This window comes from Pezoporus wallicus, unplaced genomic scaffold (genome assembly GCF_028554395.1).
Source record: "Pezoporus wallicus isolate ANWC-B61680 ecotype Strahan unplaced genomic scaffold, APGP_CSIRO_Pwel_v1 contig_4901, whole genome shotgun sequence".
Taxonomy (NCBI): Eukaryota; Metazoa; Chordata; class Aves; order Psittaciformes; family Psittacidae; genus Pezoporus; species Pezoporus wallicus.
This window is the reverse complement of record NW_026640354.1, coordinates 2,081,554-2,101,767: the sequence shown is the minus strand read 5'-3', so window position 1 is coordinate 2,101,767 and position 20,214 is coordinate 2,081,554. Positions and strand designations below refer to the sequence as shown.

Sequence of the window (20,214 nt, the reverse complement as noted above, 5' to 3'; positions counted from 1 at the left end):
GGGACTCGGTTTCTTGGCCGGTGGTATTGTATTCTCTTCCCTTGTTATTTTCCCTTATCATTGTTGTCGTTGGTGGTAGTGGTGGTGATTTGTGTTGTACATTGGTTGCTGGACTGTTCTTGTCTCAACCCGTGGGAGTTGCACTCTTTCGATCCTCCTCCCCATTCCCCTGGGAGCAGGGAAGGGGAGAGCCCTGGGGGGGGGGGGGTGGTGGCCCTTGATTGCTCACTGGGAGTGAGTGACCAAGCAGTCTGGCTAGGGTTTAAACCACAACAGGAACAAAGCACACAAGTACTCCATGGTTAGATTTTGCTGAGCCATCTACTCTTGAACCATTGCTATCCACATCCAGTCATCTGCAATATCTAATAAGCCATGGATCAAGGCAGATAGCAGCCTTGGCAACCTTACCCTTCTGGATGAGCCAATTCAATAACATGGTTTATCATAGTTGGGACATAGGTATGAGAAGTTTCAAACTATTATTTAAGGGCTTTGCTATGTTTATTTGGGTTATCTATCTTGGAAACATTCTTGCAGCGTGATGGCATGCAATTATAACATACAAATCTGTTTGCAGAGGAAACCTAGTCACCCGCTAAAATCTGTAGAATTATTTCACAGTTTTAACAAGAAAAAGTATGTAGTTATGTCAGAAAACAGAAAAAAAAAATCTTTAAAAATACAAAATCTTAGTGAAGAGACTGTATTAGATATAACGCAGAATGTCAATTCTTCTTTAAAAAGAAAGTATCTCCAAAAAAACGTTTTAGACTTCACACAAGAAATTTGGTAAAAGGCAGTTTTATTTGTTTCAGTCCAGCTTGCTTTTATCATCTGCTTTTAGATAATTATTTTTAAAGTTAATCATCCCCTGTCTCAAATTTAGACTCAAAAGGTGAATAGCACCTTTGTATTTCAGTAGTAAAGATAGCTGGTTTATTTATATTTATTGAAATCATTACCTTCTTTATTACTACCACAGATATTAGATCAGTAATATATTTTCTGTAACCTATCCACATATACTTCAACATACTGCAGCCTGCTTTGTTGTGGTCTGTGTTTTTTAACTGTAGATCTGATGCCAATGAATGGAATAGAAGCAGGACTCCTTAGAAAGCATCACACTTCCCATCCCTGGAAAGAAGTTATTTTCTTTACTTCATTATTATTTCCCTTGACAGTTGCCTCCAGCCTGTGACAATGATGTATTCTGTAGTCTTGGCTGCTGTTTGGTGGTGTTTCACTGACAGTTAGCACTTTGTTACCATGGGATGACCGCTCAAAAGACTCTGGAGAGTGATATCATTTTCGAAATGCAGTTTTTAATGAACAGATTCATCTCAAATCATCCTGGCAGCAGTCTCTTGAGAATGGGCATGGAAAGGAGTTCCTCTAATACTGAAACTCAGGTTCCCTTTAATGTAGGATTAAGGCATGCTAACCAAGAAACCTACTGACCACTCTTCCTCATCTAGGAAAGGAGAATCTCCAGACTTCCTAAAAGTATTAATAAACACTATACATCCACTATCCATGACCACTAAAGAACTACGTCTGGGTTTCATTTTGACTGTAAATGTGGTGATGCCTGTGAACCAATCAAAAGATTACAGATCTTTCAGAAAGATGAAATCAACTGTCATTCTCCTCGAGCAAAAAAAGCAGGTCTTCATTTTTTCCTCAGTCGATGTTTCTTCATTCTCAGAATCCCCCACTTTCAGATGAAAGTACTTCATCAACAGATTTTGTATGCCTCTCCCCAGCATAAATGCCATAATGCAGCTGGTCATCCTTCACAGTAGCCCAGGACATCTGCTTGGTGGAGAACCTTGCTGCCCACTCTCCTGAACTGTTAACAACAATGACACCCCCTAAGCCTCCAACTCGCATCTTCATGTAGTCTAATGCAGTGTCAGCAGCCATCTCTGGTGACATTCCTGAAACAAACAAGATAACTTCATGGTATCTATTCTAAAATTCCCTTGAAGTTTCACCCCTCCCCATGAAGCCAGCCAAATGTAATTCCTCCTTCCACTAAATTGGCAAGAAATTTCCAGTGCAGCAAAGAAACTGTTCATAGGAGGGCTCTGGACAGTTGCTAATAGCTGCGATGGTATGCTGCTGATACAAAGCCAGGATTTAAATAGCTTCAGATTGTAATTCAGTTTCAGTGTTTGACATAGACTAACTCATCAACTCCATGTTCAAGACACATTTCTGATACCATCATTTGAAGGGAAACATGTCAGTTTGCAACCTTTCCATCAAAGTTTGTCACAAGCTAGGTTTAAAGCATTTACAGCTTTAAAAAAAAGCAAACCCTACATTAAAACAATAAAAAATTTCAGTCATCATCTCTGTACCAAGTCCACTGGCTGCAATGGAGTTCAAAGCATGTACTTCACATTGTCATAATTTTTCAAAAGCAGGCATCAGCGTCACTCCTTCCTGAAACCCCTGAAAGAATCGGGCAAGACGAGGGCTCAATGTACTAGACATCAGAGAAAGGACCAGCAAAGCAACATTATCTTTTCATTATACTTAATTCATATTAACAGGAATATTTTCTAAATAAATCAAAGTTAATGTATACATCATACACACTGGCCTGTAACAGCTGCAGAAAACTACAAGTTTAAGTATATATTCAGGAGTACAGTTGGCTCAGCCTAATTGTTCTATGCTATATACCACGAGTAATGTTATGCAGCTTAGCCTGCACAACAAAAACTGCCCTTCATGCCTTCCCTGAAAATTTTGAGTTAAAACCAAACAAAACAGCAGAGTCAGAATTATTCACAGCACTGGTGACTGACAGGATAAAGCTCCTTTCTCTAATGTTACGGGTGACACTGTGACTATTCAAGTCAGTGGCACTGACTTCAAAGGGTCAGTATTTCACTGTTTGATTTTTTCATCAAGACAACAGCTGCACCGTAAGACAGAGATCCCAACAGCTGTTAAGACAGGGAAAAGCAATTCACTCCTGCAATATGAAAGTCAATTTTGCAGCATTGGTCCAAAAGAAGATATTTACTATGTGAATTACTGAATAGCTGAAAAGAATTATGAAGGAGCTTTATAGCTGTTCTTAAATACACAACTTCAGTTGACTCTTCAAGGACTCAAAAAGTTTTAATAACTTGCAGGTTTGTTTTCAGCACCTTCATGGAAATGGAGAGGGGGGGATAAAAAAAAAGTACTGCTGACGTATTTTTCTGGCAGCTGAATTATACTTCTGGGCATGATGTATGAAGGTAGAGCAAGCACAGGCAGGGTGAACAAGTGCAAACCCATTAAACATACACACGTGTGGGTTCTTTTTCTTTCTTCTTTTTCTCTCTTTAAAAAAAAGAAACCCGTACTTTTTAATTTGAGCCTCATTTACCTTTCATACTGATTTATCACAAGCCAGATAACTGCTATCAATGCACAGGTTTTGCAATGCAGTTAACTTCAAGCCAGAGAAGAAACTGATTTACACAGTTTAGACTAAATAGAGCTTAGAAGGCCATTCACAAATTGAATAGCTAGGGGCACAATATAGGATTAAGGTGAGATCATAATGTGTTAGAGCTTTGGGAAATAATCTGTAGGTTGTGTTTTATGCTGAAACTATCACATTAGCCACGAGCTTTACAGAGAAATGTACCCATTATACGCAAACAGCTCTATAAAGCGTAACAAAAATATTCTCAGTTGTTACTTTGTCTCCCTACTCACTGCTTCTCCAATAAAAATGTAAATTGAAAGTTTTCCAACTATTTCCAGTTTGGTTGATCTCAAAGCAAGTTACACTCTACTGCCCAAAAGCTATTACTTTCTAAAAATAATGGTGATATCTATATTAATGGTTCTTCAACTGCATGCAACACAAGTATGTTGTGTCTGGCTATGTTTACAGGCTGTAATATAATCAAGGGTTTAGATGACAGACTAACTCATGAAGGTAAAGCTCCAAAGGGTCATCCCACAGTCAGATTATATTACAGTCACATAAGACATACTGTGTCAGCTGTTTACCACATACCCACCCAGTTAGTTTAGTGTATTTTCCAAAACAAAATGAAAATTTAAATCATAGTTAAAACATCTTCAAAGAATTTCTGTTGCTATAATCAGAGCTGTTAAAATAAAGACCTTTACAGTTTATGAGAAAGGTGATATCTGGTGCTTTCTTATTTCAGCTCTGATTATCCATCTCTAGTTCTCCCCTACTGCTTTCTTAAATATATCTTGCTTTTATTTGTTTTCAGTTTCATTGTTCACAAAATTTTAGTTTAAAATTGGGAAAAAATACTAAGAGAACTTCGGTGAAACAAAGCAGACAATGTCTTTCAGAGTCATTGATCTAAAGCATAATTAAACATCAAGCAGCACAGATATTCCTGTCTATTTAAGACTGTTTTAGATTTATTAATTTTTTAGTACTTTGTTTTGTTTTTAAAGAGACGTGACCCATCCACATACCCCTGGGAGCAACTCTTCTAGGATGATAGTATGTAAAATGAAATCTGTCATTAGGCAATTTTTCATATCCTTATAAATTCAGCCTACAGGAAGTTTGGAATATACCTTGCTCCATGTGATAGAGGATCAGTCGGGCTAAGACCACTTTCATAATGCTCTCCCCATGTCCTGTGGTTGAAGTGGCACCAGAATGATTATCAGCATAACCTCCACTTCCTTTTCAGAGGGGAAAAAACAAGTCAATATTCTGTAATACAATTTACAAACTCTGCATTGTTTAAAATAGGTACCAAGCATTTCTTCCTTAAGGTCCATCACTTCTGTGCACTTCTGGGAGCAAAGTGTCAGTAACAAACTTCCTCATTTCTGCCTCAATTTAAAAAGTTAAATATATGAAAGAAATCAACAGCTGGATGAAGCCAGTTGCCAAGTTGAGAGAGGCAGATGATTAGCAATCTGCTTGTGGTACAAGAAGCAGAAGCAGGCCAACACTTCATAGGGATAGGCAAAAATATTTACTAGAACAGCAAGAGACAGTATATTGAGGATCAGCAAGACAGCGATAGGATGCAGAATACCAGGACATACTATATCACTAACTGAGAAGATAAGAAGGAAGATCTTGTGAGGACATCGGTGATTTGACCAAGTTTGAGGGTAACTCATCCACAAGAGCAAAAGCAGGTAAGAGATTTGAAGAGCCTGGAATCTAGTGAAGCATCACAAAGCACCCCTGAAGAATCTCCTAAGCCCTCACCACAAGCAGTGTTTCTTCTGCTGAACTCCCGCTCCCCCCCCTCCTTCATTTTCTTTCCTTCCCATCCTTGTTTTGCTGGCACATTCCACACCCTGTTCTTCACCAAGCTTCCGCTTGCTCAACACCCATGTTTCTAGCACATCTCTTAAGAAAAATATTTCCCAGGAGCTGGGGAGGAACATACCACAGCATTATAAACAAGGTACTGGGGGAGGGGCACAGAAGAGCTGTGAAAGTTTCTTCCCTTCTGCACTTTCTTGATCAGATCAGACCCTTCCAACGTACCTGGATTTACACATGGTAAAACCCTGCCACAATCAGTCTGTCCTTTTAAAAGGACAGCTAGTGTTTCTGTATCCAAACCTGCAAATGTCTAGTAAGAGCAAAAGTTGCAAGCAATACACTTAACAGTGCCCAGTTCCACTTGTCCTTCACAGACCTATGTCCCATACTATAGGAGCCCTGAACATGATCTACATAAGGAAAGGGTATTTGCAGTAAGAAGGCTGCAAAGGATACCAAAATACTAGCAATTTAGGGTGCGAGAAAAACTTTGTATTAGTTTTATAATAATCCTGTACTGCCAACAGCAGTGCTACGTGAGTTTGGAATATGTTTTACTAATTATTTTCCAAATCCCGGCTGTATGCTATAACCCAGAAGCAATCAAATGACAAGTCTGTCCCATGACAGAAAGAAGTCTGGGGAAAGGATTTCAAGTGTCTCTTTATACTTGGATAAGAGATCTCTTAAAATATTTCCTTTACTCCACACTGCAACTATTAGGTTCTGAGGCAGTCTTATCAGGGCTGTCTAAGAACAGGAATTTACTCGAAGTTGCCAGTCATTTTACAATTCTGGCTCACTGGAAGAACAAACAGTAATTACAATTATACCTATTAACTAAAGTATCAGGAAAACAGCATCTTAGTATGGAACAGGCTACATTTTTTGGCTTAGCTATAAGCATGGATGTACAAAACAAGAGCTTTATCAGAATGAACATAAGAAAAATGCAGTTAGCATTCAGGAAAGGACAGAAAAAAGAAATTCTGATCCCCATTTTCCAGACAGAAAAGTGTTACATGATGATAATAATGACAGTACTCCTCTACTCCCAAATCCTTAATTGCAATCTCCATGTTGTGTTAAGAGACTTGGCCTTCATTTCATACATACATATACATTTATGTTTCATTTCACTAATGAGAAGCAGAATGTATAATACTTTCTTTTTTTCTGTAAATGAGATACATCCAATAAATGAGGCAAGATCCCACACCCCATACCTATGCATGCTGTGTCACCAACACGGCCAACCATTTTATTAGAGAGTCCTCCAGTAGATGTTGCACAAGCTACATTGCCTTCACTGTCTATAGCAACAGCACCAACTGTTCCAAGGTCTCTGCCAAGAAAAACAGTTCACAAAATCAGGTAGAATTAAAGCAAACCTGCCAAAGCATGTATTTTCCAGGTAGCTTTAAAAAAATATTACTGTAAAAAATTACTACTCATCACAAAGCTATTTTTTACCATGCTTCTCATTACAAAAATAACAAGCAACATGTGACAATTCTCCTAGCTTTATATTCAATAGAGTAGAAAATACTTAATTCTTTCTTATCATCCTCTATAACTTGTTTACCTTCACAGTATGGAAACTTCAGGTGGGAGAGAAAGAAACCCACAAAACAAAAGCACACAGGGCAGAAATATTGCTAGCCAGCATAGTTCTGGAGTATTTTTTTTGGCTGTGACACACAACTTTCCACTAAACAGCAACTCAAAGATGCAGGAATTATCTCCAGTGTCTCAACAGGAGGTTAACCAGAATTATTAATGACAGTGCACATAAATGAGCGAACACAGAAAAGTACAGTAATATTATGCATGCACTGAATCATTTCCTTCCTGTTTCTCCTTTTTCCTCTTCCTTATTCCCCTAAATGTTTGAATGCCACACCAAAAGTTGTTTATGTGCCTTTCAACTAGCATTGTTCACAACGCATCATTAATACATATTTTCTTTGTCCTCTGTAGCTATGCAATCTTGAGGTTTAAATCACTTGGCCAGTGGAGTCTGCTGAAACCACACATCAGCATAAAAATCTTCATGCCCTGAAGAAAATAGAAGTCAACTACTGCTTTATTTCTTCAGCACAGAGAAGTCACATATAACAGGCTGCTTAAAATATACATGTGCATTCATACTCAGAGAAAAAAAAAGAGGCTATTGTAACTTACTGTAACAGCTGCTACATTGAGAAGCAAGGCATTACTGAGTAGCAGCGGTTTGAGTGTCCACACATTCCAATCCTGGTAATTCGTGCAGGAACATAAAAACAGTATCTGGCTAGGAGAGGTGTACCAAAAAAATCTAAACCCCTCCACACAGGAGAAGAATTTCTAACAAGCCTTTAAGGAACTGCTCAACAGGCAACTGGAACAGGAATACCTTTGTGAGTTCCTTGGGCACTGGTGAGGGTCTCTCTCTAGTCTCCCAAAATCTAAGCTGATAAAGTCAAAGTTTCTGTGTACCATGAAACCCACAGTCAGTTTTTCAGAGAATCAACTTCCTGTTCCCTCTAGCTTATGTAAAATATCATACTGCCAGTCCCTACACTTCATTCACAGCAATTCAAAATTGACTGATGAATCACAGGCCTTACAGACTGCTCTGACATTTATGTGGAGACAGACCTCATCTCAAACTGGTATGATGGTGCAGATGGGCTTCCCACCCATCCATCTGTTACAAGTGATTTGCTGAAAAGAGTATCAGTAAATTCAGTACTCCCTTGCACACTCATGTGGCACCTTTCAACCAACTAAAGTTAGATCTTCCTCAGAAATTAAGAAAGACACATCCAGATGTGCACATTTTCCTAGATACGAATTTACTTTAAGCAATTGTGAGAATACTGAAAGTACACAGATCACATATGCAGCAGCTATCTGTTCTGGCACAAGAACTCAACTGGCAATAAAAGTGAATTGTGTCCAACACACCTTATCTGCAGTGGAGTAAATAGGCAGCTACATTATTTCTTACTGTCCCTTTAAACTTTTTTTATTGCTTCAGTGTCACATATTTTCTCTGTTCATCTTCAGAACAAAGACAAAAGCGATACAAAAAACCTGTTGCATAGCTAGTTGACTTAGAAACTTTGCCAAGCAGGCAAAACTCTCTGAGAAATACTGTATTATAATCATCTCTCTATGGCTGGGACAATAGCAAAAACCTCAACTAGTATCTGTGGTATACCAGAGGATACTACTAGTAGTAATTATTTTTTTTAATCAAGAATTATTCTTATGTACTGGATATACTGTGATACAGAATGGAGCAGCTGGATTTGTTCACCCACTTTCATCTAAATCATTCACTATACAGTATCCATGAAGTTAGACGTACTTATTCTATCCCCATTCAACTAATGGCATCTGCTATTTTGTCTCTTCGCCCTGCATCAACAGGACAGTGATTACTGTCAGGGTCCTTGTTAATTAATAGTGGCTTGAATTACTCTTGCAGTGTGACTCACAGAGGGCCTAGCAGCCCATCTACTATTTTACGGCTGGGCTCAATTCCTTTTCTGTGGGGTTCTCGGGCAATCTCTGGCAATTTGTGACAAAAGGTATGGTAAGAATCTTTGAAGTGAGAAACTGAAGATATAATGGACCACACATTATTGTCAGCAAATGGTGAACAAGATGCCATGTTGTACATGCCATGGAATCATAAGGTTTTAGCATGAACGGATAGACGCTTCTAACCAGCAGAAGAGAAAGGACTCTTGTGGACACACCGAGCTTTGCTTGGAAAGCTGTGAGCCCCCCAGGTTTCCAACATTGTTAAGACCAGAGGACTGCATGTAAACTATACACCAACCTTCAAATTCCCAGTATGAGCTAGTATTATGTTGCCTCTGACTAATACTACTTCACCTTCTGTCTGTTTGCCTCATGCAAGTTTCTGCATAATCACTGTGGACATAGCAGTCCAAAGAACATTCCACATATGATACAGGAACAAATGGGCTTGCATAAAAAAGACCTGGTTTTAACTTTGTGAGCTTGTGCTGATGTTTTGGGCAATGGTTGTCAGAAAAAGCACAGTGTGGCTAAGTAGAAAAAGTCTTGACCTCTTCAGAAATACACAAGGCTTCTACAGCATATATTCCAGAACATGACAATCCTGAAATTGAAGACACCTAACACTGTTATAAGAAAATAAAATTAAAATTAAGCAGTTATAAAGACTGAATGTAGACTCAGATACCATGCCATTCCAACTTATATATTCAGGAGACCAAGTGGCAGTAGGGACTATGCCATCCTCAAAATTCTTCACAGTTAATTATAGTACCACACAGTCCTTGGACAGACCATGGATCAAAAGAAAACTAATACAAGAATAACTGCAACTGAGACCTTACAGTCAAGGAACAACTTCACTTTGTTTACAGACCATATTTACACTTGCCTTGTGAATTTGTTTTTCCTTGTACCAATTCATGGAAAGTAACTTACAGTTGTAGTTTATAGCCTCATTTCATGGACTTTAATTAATGTGCCCACAGAAGAAACTTCCTCCTTTTGCTCTACAAATTCTTCAGCTCTGCTTCTCTCATTACTACTACTTCACAGAACAAATGAACATCATGTAATACAGCACTTATGTAATGTAATACAGCGTTAACCTATGCTCAAACGTTAATGTACAAATGAAAGCTCCAACAATGTAGCATTTATGCCTACCTCACAGGCATAGAAAAAAGTGGTTTCCTTCCTTTCTCATCCACCTTGCCTTCCTCTCTACTTCATACGAGACTTGCTTATTTTTCAAGCGACTTTCGTTTTGTTGTTATGCAATACCATCCAGTAGCATCTCTTTCTACACCCACCACTACACTGAACTTCTTGGTCATTTTTTTCATTCCTATCTACAATAACCAATAGCCACAACCAGCACTGATAAGAAGTTACTGGTCAAAACCTGATGTCACTTAACTAACCAATCCAGTTTAAAGACAAATCTGTTCATCTACTTAACCAAGATCAGCTTTACTATTTTTTTTTTCCATGGACTTTTTTTCCCATGGACTTGTTTTAGAACATGGAATAGGGATTTTTTAAACTCCCAGCTCCACCATGGAAAAGAAGTATACATAGTGATGCCTGCTGCTTGTTAAAGCTGTTCTATGCACTCCTGTAACTGGTGATTTTAACAGCAATAGTAAGTTCTTTGTTCTCCATTACTACCACAAAACCCGTGCTATGCCAAAGTGACTGACAACTTCTTAAACATCAGCAGTTTGTTTAAGTTTGTTCCAGTCACTTGCACGTGAGCAAATTCATTGGAAGCTTGATTTTATCATTACTTTCACTGAGGGCATACTGTAAAGACTGTATCAAACCACGTAACACTTGAAACTGAAGTATTATCTGAATACAGACCTTCAAGCTTTGGGGTTTTGTTTGTGGTTTTCTGTTTTGGTTTGGGTTTTTGTTTGTTTTTAACTGATAGGATGAATTTAAAAAGAAGAAATATTTTACAAAAACCCTACTTCTGAAACTCTTCAGGGTTGGAATCTGCCTCAAGGTTCTTCTTCCATCTCTCCCGGGATCTCTCGGTTATGAGTTTTTCTCCTGGAGTCTCAGGAATACCCATGGCCTCAGCAAACAGGTGTGCACCGTGGTCAGTCAGCAGCATGTGCTTTGTCTACGGAAGGCAGACGAAATTCAGTGACAATTCGTGTTTTGCCTTGTACTGAGCAGTTTTGTGTAATTATTATTTTTAGATTTATTCACACAATTAAAAATCTTGTTTTATTTTTAAACTTTCTAGATTTCTGTGCCAATAACCTCTTCCACTAGCTGAAAAAAATTCAGCTCTCCAAAACACAAACTTTAATCATTACTAGAAAAGAACTACATTTACCTTTTCAATGCTTATTATAATGGGAGAAATTGGTAAATTTGCTCTTTTGCTGATTTGCATGCAACTTTTGTACTGCTTCCAGTCAACCACCAAATCATTACTTAACTGTTTTGTCCAGTTAACTTAGATCTAGAAGGATTTTATCCAGAAGGAAAGAATGGTAAATAAATGCCTGTTCTTCTTGAAGGTATTACACCTCATAAATTAACCAAAAAATTTAACTATCATACACTAAAGTGTTTCTTGACATCAGCTGAACCATTATTTTAAACATTTCCTTCTACTACCTGCTACTCTTATAGTCCCAGATTTTTAATTTTTTTAAAAAACAAAACCAAACCAAACACAACTGTTCTAATGGGTTTGACCAAAAAATGTTTTCTCTCTTGTAAGAACATTGTCAGAAGATCTATTTTGCTCCTTCATTTACCAAAGCACTTAGGCCAGATTTTAAGTCAATAACTAGTTGAATCCATGCTTCAAAGTCCCTACACGTTGGTTAATTGCTATTTTAGAGAAACTTGCCAGATAAATTTGTTTTGTTAATCCTTTTCCTTTAGTAGGACCTCTAAAATCTGTTTTGTTGGTTTTGTTTTTTTTTTTTAATAAATCCGTGTCCAAAAATAAACATCAACTTCTTGAACCCCTACACAGCTACTAATTGCCTAAGAAGGTTTTGGACGAGTGATGGTCTGACTGAACGTCATGGAGTTATTCCAGACCACAGCACCTGACTTTAAGCAAACTTGTATGTCCATGCAACAGCACAGCACACAGGTACTAGCTGAAGTGCAAAAAGCAGAACCACGTGATGCTCGAGGCAGCAGGCCTGCAGAGACTTGCAGGGCATACAAGTGGCAAATATGCAGCTCTCAGCCTGAAGCGAGGACTCCACATGTTGGGTATTTGTGTGTCATGCTGCATTCCACAGAACAGCCTTAGACTTTCAAGATGTTGAGGACCACCAACTTTATTGATTTCTAAAGCCATGACAAGCAATCACTACCATGACCAACCAATAGCACTGCATTGTTTTAAAGGATTCCAGCCAAACTTCTTCCCAAATCACAGGCACTGATCTCTACTTAAGCTTATTACAGCCTCTGCGCTAATCCTTTCCAATAGTTACAGACATGGGAAATGTGACTACACTTCAGAAACATTCCTGACATTGTGGCACTAACATCAAACGTTTCTGAAAATTCAAGTATCTTTTTATTGGCAAAGTAAGTCCATAATTCAGAAGAGCACTGCTTTAGGGAACAAGAATACAGGTTACAAGAAAGAAGTTTTATGTATGCGTGAAAGAGTGGACAATGGGCTTACACGCCAATTCATGCTACCAGACAACTACCTACTTATAAGAAAGCTGATGGTCTTCAACTTGAAAGCCAACTTCTTCATGCAATACTGCCCTCCTCTGCCACTAAACCACCAGAAGTATTTTTTTTCTGGTGGTTGCTGTTTGTTGGTTTGTGCGGTTTTGTTTGGTTGGGTTTTGTTTTAGGAAATACACTGAACTTCTCCCTTTATTGCAAGACTGTGCCCTCCCCATCACCTGCTTTTAGCAATTGAGACTGTATCATCCTTCAGATTAGTCTAAAGAAAACAATATCAAGTTTTACTGTCAAAAATTGAAGTTATTTCTTAAAACATTTTCAAAGGCTTCCCTCCCATATGCAGATTCTGATAACATATCCACCTTCCTGACCAGCACAAACAAGAAATACTTGCATGCAGAGGAATAAGCTTTTATGGTAAGGTTTTGGGTTGTCAAAATCTAGTTCATGTTAATGGGAAATGGGGAAGAGAAAAATCCCCAAATTTCTGCAACTGCCCTGAAATTCAGACCATCACTGTTCTTTACTTAACAATCCTGGCAGTGCACAAAGCACAGCAAAAATTTACACCTTTGCCTTGAGGAAGTCGCATGCTCTAGACTAAATTCTCCTTTGTCTAATGGAAAGGGGTGGATGATATAGTAGGAGAAAACATAGACACAGCTCACCTATAGCAATGGAACAGTGCTCTAATATTCACAAGATGCCCATCCATGAAGTGTCTGAGCTGAGGGGGACTGCATGCCCCATTTAAAAAAAAAAAAAACAAAACCATTTTGCTATCATTCTACTTTTGTTCACTACAAACAGGAATAACTGAATAGGAATTTAACTGTTTTCTCAAGGATTTGCTGAATTACAGATGGAAGGCTTTTACTATGTTAACTAGAGGCTGCCGTGTTCAAGCATAGTAAATCATGACTGGAAATTATTCTGGTGCCCTCCTTCCTTCTACCCTGTGAATCTGGACAAGTTTGAACCCACTGAAAACATAACAGCACACAGGATAACTGTGTACAACAATCTAGAAGAACTACTCTGACCACCAGATGGAGCCCATATTGTTCTATGATAGTAACAGAAATAAGAGAAAGCTACAAGTAGACAGGGAAGGTATTTTTGGTTTGGTTGGTTGGTTTGGGGAGCTGCACGTTTCAAAATTCTTCAAGACAGCGAGGCATCTCTAAACCACTGGGAAACAAGCACTCTGACAAGCTCAGGACTCCAGTAAAAATACTACAGTCTTATGATCCATGGATCACAGAGTTTAAAATACTTTTAATTATACACAGTAAAATAAAATACACTTTGAAATGTACTGTGAAATAGCCAGGGTTGGTGCCACAGAATTCCTGTCCAAGATGAACAGAAGAGTCACATCATTTGGTATTCCCATATACAATACCTGATGCAGAAGTAGCAGAAGCTCACCTCAAGATATATCAAGGAATTCCGGCCAACCTCTACATTTAAACTTTGCCATCTACACAGATTCTTTTGTATCTGGGCAAAGTGTAACACACTTTACCACAAAATTTCATAGGTTTATTCCTGAATGATGCTACTTGGTCCTGTATAGTTGGATTTTATTATTTCCTTTCAAATTTATACCAGCTGTGGAGCTACAGGAGATAGACATGTATAGGTCAATCTTTCCCTGAGCTCTCAATTGCATGACAGAACTGCCCTCAGAATGCTATTTTTAATAAATACCTCTCAGAAACCTTTAAAATAAAAGTTCTTTCTGGTCATGACCATAGTTTCCAAACACTACAATCCTTTTTCCCCTTCTTTCCTGCTTTAAAGCACTACACAAAAGTCATCATTGAGGTATCAATATACAGAAGTTTCTAAACGAAAAAATGCTTCATACTCAAGTACATATTCAACATACCTTTTCCATGACAAGTCGAGCAAGTTTTATTGGGTTTGCTATGCATTTAACTGCAGCTACTGCTCCAGAGTCTAAATTTTTTCCATCCATGATTATGGCATCCATTTCTACTTCACCTTGTTCATTTAGAACGGATCCACAGCCTAAAGACAAAAAGCAAAGAAAAAAGCAAAACAAACAAAAATAAACCAACAAAAAAAAGAACAGGGAGAAAGGGAAAAAGAGAAGTCATTAAGAGCTAACCATCAGGTGACTCTATTACTAGATCTCATGAAACAATGTTTCCCAATTTGTTGTCTGATTTATTGAAAGTATCTTCTGAATGCAAACAAACCAGCAGAAACACTGCTGAGTATAACCACAAAATCCAAACATTAACAGAAGTCTCACAGGGTACAACATCTACTTTAAAACTGAATTTTTATAGGATGAAAACACACTTCAAATCCTATCCAAAATTATATACTAGGTAGGAAATTTAAAACAACAAACAACTGTGAACAGAATTCTTTATACCCCAGATCACTTCAAGTGCACATAAAATTATTTTAACTTTATGGGTCTTCCAAAGGAAGATATAACATAAGCCAACAAAATAGTATAGTGTGCAATCCTATCAACAGATTAACATCACATAACATTCCAAGAAACTGCCAAAATTGATGGAGCAGAATAAAAGTGTCCACTTTCTACTGTAACAGAAGCTTGAAATAGCAAGTTCTTCATTACCACATAAAAACAGTAAATGAAGGAATTTAAAAAAAAAAAAAAAATAATAAAGTGTTGGGTAGTTATTTTCTTCTGTAATTATCAGTGTTACCACTAACCTAATTAAAAATTAATGATACGCAAAATGAGACAATGCAAATAGGTTTGGGTTTAGGTTTTTTAATACTGCCATATTGTTATCATAGGGTAGAAAGACTTTAACATTGTACAGAGCTAAAACACATTTTATTTCTGTTAAACCACCACTAAACAAACATTTTGTTAAACCAAAAGGTCAGAAAACACTGTTAATAATTGTTGACGCAAGACTTCAATACCAATGTACCAGACCTGAAGGTATGAATCATAGAATAGTTAGGGCTGGAAAGGACCTTAAGATCATCTACTTTCAACCCCCCTGCCATGGGCAGAAACGCCTCACATTAAACCATGCCACCCAAGTCTCCCTCCAACCTGGCCTTGAACACTGCCAGGGATGGAGCATTCACAGTTTCCTTAGGCAACCCATTCCAGTGCCTCATCACCCTCACAGTAAAAGAACCTCTTCCTTATATCCAATCTAAACTTCCCCTGTTTAAGTTTTAATCTGTTACCCCTTGTCCTATCATTACAGTCCCTAATTAAGAGTCCCTCCCCAGCATCCCTATAGGCCCCCTTCAGATACTGGAAGGCTGCTATGAGGTCTCCACGCAGCCTTCTCTTCTCCAGGCTGAACAGCCCCAATTTTCTCAGCTTATCTCCATAGGGGAGGTGCTCCAGTCCCCTGATCATCCTCGTGGCCCTCCTCTGGACTTGTTCCAACAGTTCCATGTCCTTCTTATGTTGAAGACACCAGAACTGTACACAATACTCCAGGTGAGGTCTCACGAGAGCAGAGTAGAGGGGCAGGATCACCTCCTTTGACCTGCTGGTCACACTCCTTTTGATGCAGCCCAGGATATGGTTGGCCTTCTGGGCTGCGAGCGCACATTGAAGCTGGCTCATGTTCATTTTTTCATCGACCAACACCCCCAAGTCCTTCTCCGCAGGGCTGCTCTTAATCTCTTCTCTGCCCAACCTGTAGCTGTGCCTAGTGTAGGACCTTGCACTTGTCATGGTTAAACTTCATGAGGCTGGCATTAGCCCACCTCACAAGCATGTCGAGGTCCCTCTGGATGGCATTCCTTCCCTCCAGGGTATCAACCGAACCACACAGCTTGGTGTCATTGGCAAACTTGCTGAGGGCACACTCAATCCCACTGTCCGTGTCACCAAAGATGTGGAACAAGACCGGTCCCAACACCGATCCCTGAGAGACACCACTAGTTACTGGTCTCCAGCTGGACATTGAGCCATTGACTACAACCCTTTGTGTGCAGCCATCCAGCCAGTTCTTTATCCACTGAGTGGTCCATCTATCAAATTGATGAAATTGAATCCCCTCCTACAGGAGGCAACAAAACTCTGTCATCTCCAAAACTCCCCCTGCCACATACAGACACTCACCCAAAAGCTATTTTTTTGCCCCTCTCTGACTGCATAAACTATACCAAAGCTCAAACCTGTATCATTCAGAACCTGTTAGTTTCTAGACAACACTAATCTGTAAAGAGCTTGCAGGAGCCTTGTGCCACCTGTGCTAACATTCTTACAGCTTATCCCTTATGATGGTGTAAGGAATAAGTCTTCTTTGTTTCTTTAAAATCTGATATACTCTTTTAGCTTTCTTTGAAAAGGTAGGTTCTCAAGCTCATTATCACAAAATCTGCATTTGAAATAGGGTACCCCCTTCTCAAATATCAGTGACCAGAACCATGGTTCCAGAGTAAGCTCTACCTGCCCCTTTTACCGCTGCATTAATAGTATCCTATACTGGACACCTCTCATGGTGTTTTAGGATTCCCTAAAATTTCCTGAGCAGAAAACAGTTGTAGACAGCCTCCTTTTACAGTCAGTGAAGAGAGACAGGTGCCCTCGAAGAACAATTCATCCCACTTGTCTTAGAGAGCTGTATAGCCACCCTTTCTCATTCCACTGGCCACTGTGAAAGTCTGTACACCATTGCAAAGCTAGACACTAAGCTTCAGGTTATCTGACGGAGGATGAATCCTTCCTTTTGTGGTTATAAACTGCCTTTTCACCTGCCTTCCAGCACCATGGGTAGGGAATACATGCCTCTGAGGCTATGGTATCCAATGACAGCAGCACTGGGTGGGGGAAGTCTGTAAAGACTAAGGAGGAAAGAGTGTGCAAGGATCACTATAATGACAGTTCTTTTACCTGGAGTATTCACACTAAGATAGTTACTACTGCTGGTCAGAGTTCACATGAAGGAAATATAAACAAGGCCATTTCCTCATCACAAACAGAACTTCATTATGCTGCACAAGTCACAGTCACTTCAATTGTAGTTTCAGAGAACAATATAGCTTCTAAGCCCTGCTACCAAGCCTACTTCAAGATGCATCTACACAGCATGGCTGAACCCCATCATCCAAAAAGGACACAACTTGATTGTTATGCCCATTCTCCCCAGTATTTATCATTGTCTTAGCACTGTCTATGCTTTCCTAGAAAATATTACAGTAAAACTGATTTATCTTTTACAAAGATAAATATCACACAGTGAGTTTTAAGCAGCCATTTCAATCAGGGCCCTCTTCACATAGCTTTCAGCTCATTTTTGCCCACTATTGAGAGCAGCTGTATCTGATGAGTGTTAACACAATTAGATGCATCTGTGATTACCAGTCCACTTGTCATTTAGATTAGCATAGTCAAACCTGAAAAAGGGCTTAAGGCTCAAAGTCCAGTTAAGTAAAAGTTAATAGTACCCGCCATACCTCTAAGGCTGCTTCATGATTTCAGCCTGAATCCTCTAAAATTAAGATGTTCAACCCAAGTCAGTAAAAAAAACACTGAAAGCTTTGTGTAAAGTAAAAACTCTCCCTGGCTCTCAATTACAAGGTGAGAAGAAACAACAGAATCTCTGCAAACTAAGCTTGCCCGTAACTAATAGCTCTGTTATCCAAAACTCTCAACACTGACAGGTCTTTCCTCCCATGTTCATTCCTGACATACCTTGGTGACAGTACAGAAATATTTTCACCAAAATTCATCAAAATAATAAATTTGAGGTCACAGGAAGAAAAATATTCAACAACTGACATTAACATTAATCATTAGGAAATGCAATTATAAACCCTTACCATCTAAATTCATGACTCATATACTATTACTGTATTACTTCTGTAATATTATTTACAAAATCACTAACTGGAAGCATTAATTAAGAGAAAACCACCTAAAATCCTTTCAGTATTCCTCTGGCAATAGGCAAAGGTCAAGCATCAAGGCTTAAGCAGTGCTGCAAGCTATATTCAAGTGCCTTAAACATGAACATTAACTAAACGTATACTCCATTAAGGAGTCCACACAAACTGAATACACAGCACAGTAATGGACGATTTACAGAAAAGTAATATTGCACCACAACAAAATGGCAGGTATAAACCACTGAAAAATGAAAAAAGAGTAACTCCTCTGCCTACGTGTACTCACAAAAAACTACAGTCAAACCATGCTACTTTATAGCATTATACAGAAAAATCAACTATTTTGTGACCCAGTATTTACTCCACCACAATATGCATAATTTCAAGAAAATGCATGCCAACATGTTCAAAAGCATCAGGATAAAACACATGAAATACACAATGATTCCAAACCCAATTAATTGTTGAAAAATTACCTGCATTAAAATGAGGATCATCTTCCATTGATCGTACTGCCTCCTCAACTGCGTCTAAGGCACTGCCTCCCTGTTTCAGGATACCATAACCTCGCAGCGCAGCTCTGACAACACCATCACGACTTCCCTGTTCTCGTTCTTTAAAGATCCGGCCAGCTCCACCATGAACCACAATGACAGGCTTCATCCTGCTAAATTCCTCAGAAGGCTTTCAGTTGTGTACACAGGTTAAACGTAATTAACCTGGTTTGGAAAGAAGAATCATTAGTATACCCTCCCTTCTATGTGGAAAGAGGCCTTGAAAAGGAGGCAGGTTGGTTAATAGATACAGTCAAGTTGACTACAAGCATTTCACCTTTCAGGAAGCTGAGTACTCACACAAAGTTGCTCCCAGTTAAAAGTCTGGACTAGAGGTGATCCCAGGTAACTTGATACAACTCTGAGGTCAGCCCAGCTTTGGGCAGGTGACTGGTCACAGCTGCCTCTGAAGGCCCCTTCCAGCCTAAATTATTCCACCATATTTATCATGAATCCTGTCTGGTGGTATTACTAGTTACAGAGAAACAAGCATTTCAGTCACCCTTGCTCCTGCTAACTGCTCTTCATGTTAGATGGGTAGCACCGTTCTCTGTATGCAGCAATATAACCAGTGACGAAGAAAAGCGTCTGACCTGACCTGAGTTAACAGCTTAACCAGCTCTACAGCCTGCATTTCAAACCTCTGACCTCTTGTAAAACTTTGTACTTCACAGAGAAAAACAAGGCGTTCAAACCTGGCAGTGAAGTCTGTTGTTATTGCTTATGGCTTCTTATGAGATAAATCAAACAAGTGTTGCTACTTATCTTTGGTGACAGCAATCAGAGTTTTGCCTCGACAAAAAGGCAAAGAAGCAGCAGCCCCACCTCACACCAAAACCTAGGGCACCTCACTGAGGAAACTCCACTGGAAAGCACTTTCTCAGGGTCAGCTGGTTTTGGACACCGTGAGAACATAATCCAGCAGCCTTTCCCTCATCCTACATGCCCACCCCTAGACAGAAGCCCTCGGGGATCCCACACAACTAACTGCCCGTTCTTCGCAGCCCCGCTGCACCCAGAGCGGCACCAGCTTTCGGGACCACACGCCATGATGGCAGCGAGGATGCACAGATCCAGACCCAGCCCTTGCTGTCTGGACGTTTCAGACGGGACGGGGAGGGGCTGAAACGTTTCGATTATTCACCGAGGATCCCGCAGCGAGGCCTTTCAAAGTTTTATTTCAACCGGCACCTACACTCTTCCCTCCGTGATAACCAGCGGTGCACCCACTCCGCACTGCCTCTCTACCTCCCGCGATCCAGC

The 20,214-nt window shown here is 39.4% G+C and overlaps 1 protein-coding gene across 2 annotated transcripts; it reads right to left on the bottom strand.

Moving 5' to 3' along the window:
• Positions 1-855: 855 nt before the first annotated feature.
• ASRGL1 (asparaginase and isoaspartyl peptidase 1) lies at positions 856-19,715 on the bottom strand. 2 transcript variants are annotated; one of them, XM_057418819.1, is made up of 7 exons: positions 19,647-19,715; positions 18,874-19,116; positions 14,415-14,557; positions 10,807-10,961; positions 6,523-6,641; positions 4,582-4,692; positions 856-1,943 (listed from the first exon to the last, which is right to left on the bottom strand). In XM_057418819.1, the coding sequence occupies exons 2-7, from the start codon at positions 19,058-19,060 to the stop codon at positions 1,708-1,710; spliced, it is 951 nt and encodes a 316-aa protein (XP_057274802.1). In that variant the 5' UTR covers positions 19,061-19,116; positions 19,647-19,715; the 3' UTR covers positions 856-1,707. The 2 variants fall into 2 exon arrangements, with proteins under 2 accessions (XP_057274802.1, XP_057274801.1); XM_057418818.1 differs by lacking the exon at positions 19,647-19,715 and having other exon boundaries at positions 18,874-19,172.
• Between the last annotated feature and the right edge of the window lie 499 nt (positions 19,716-20,214).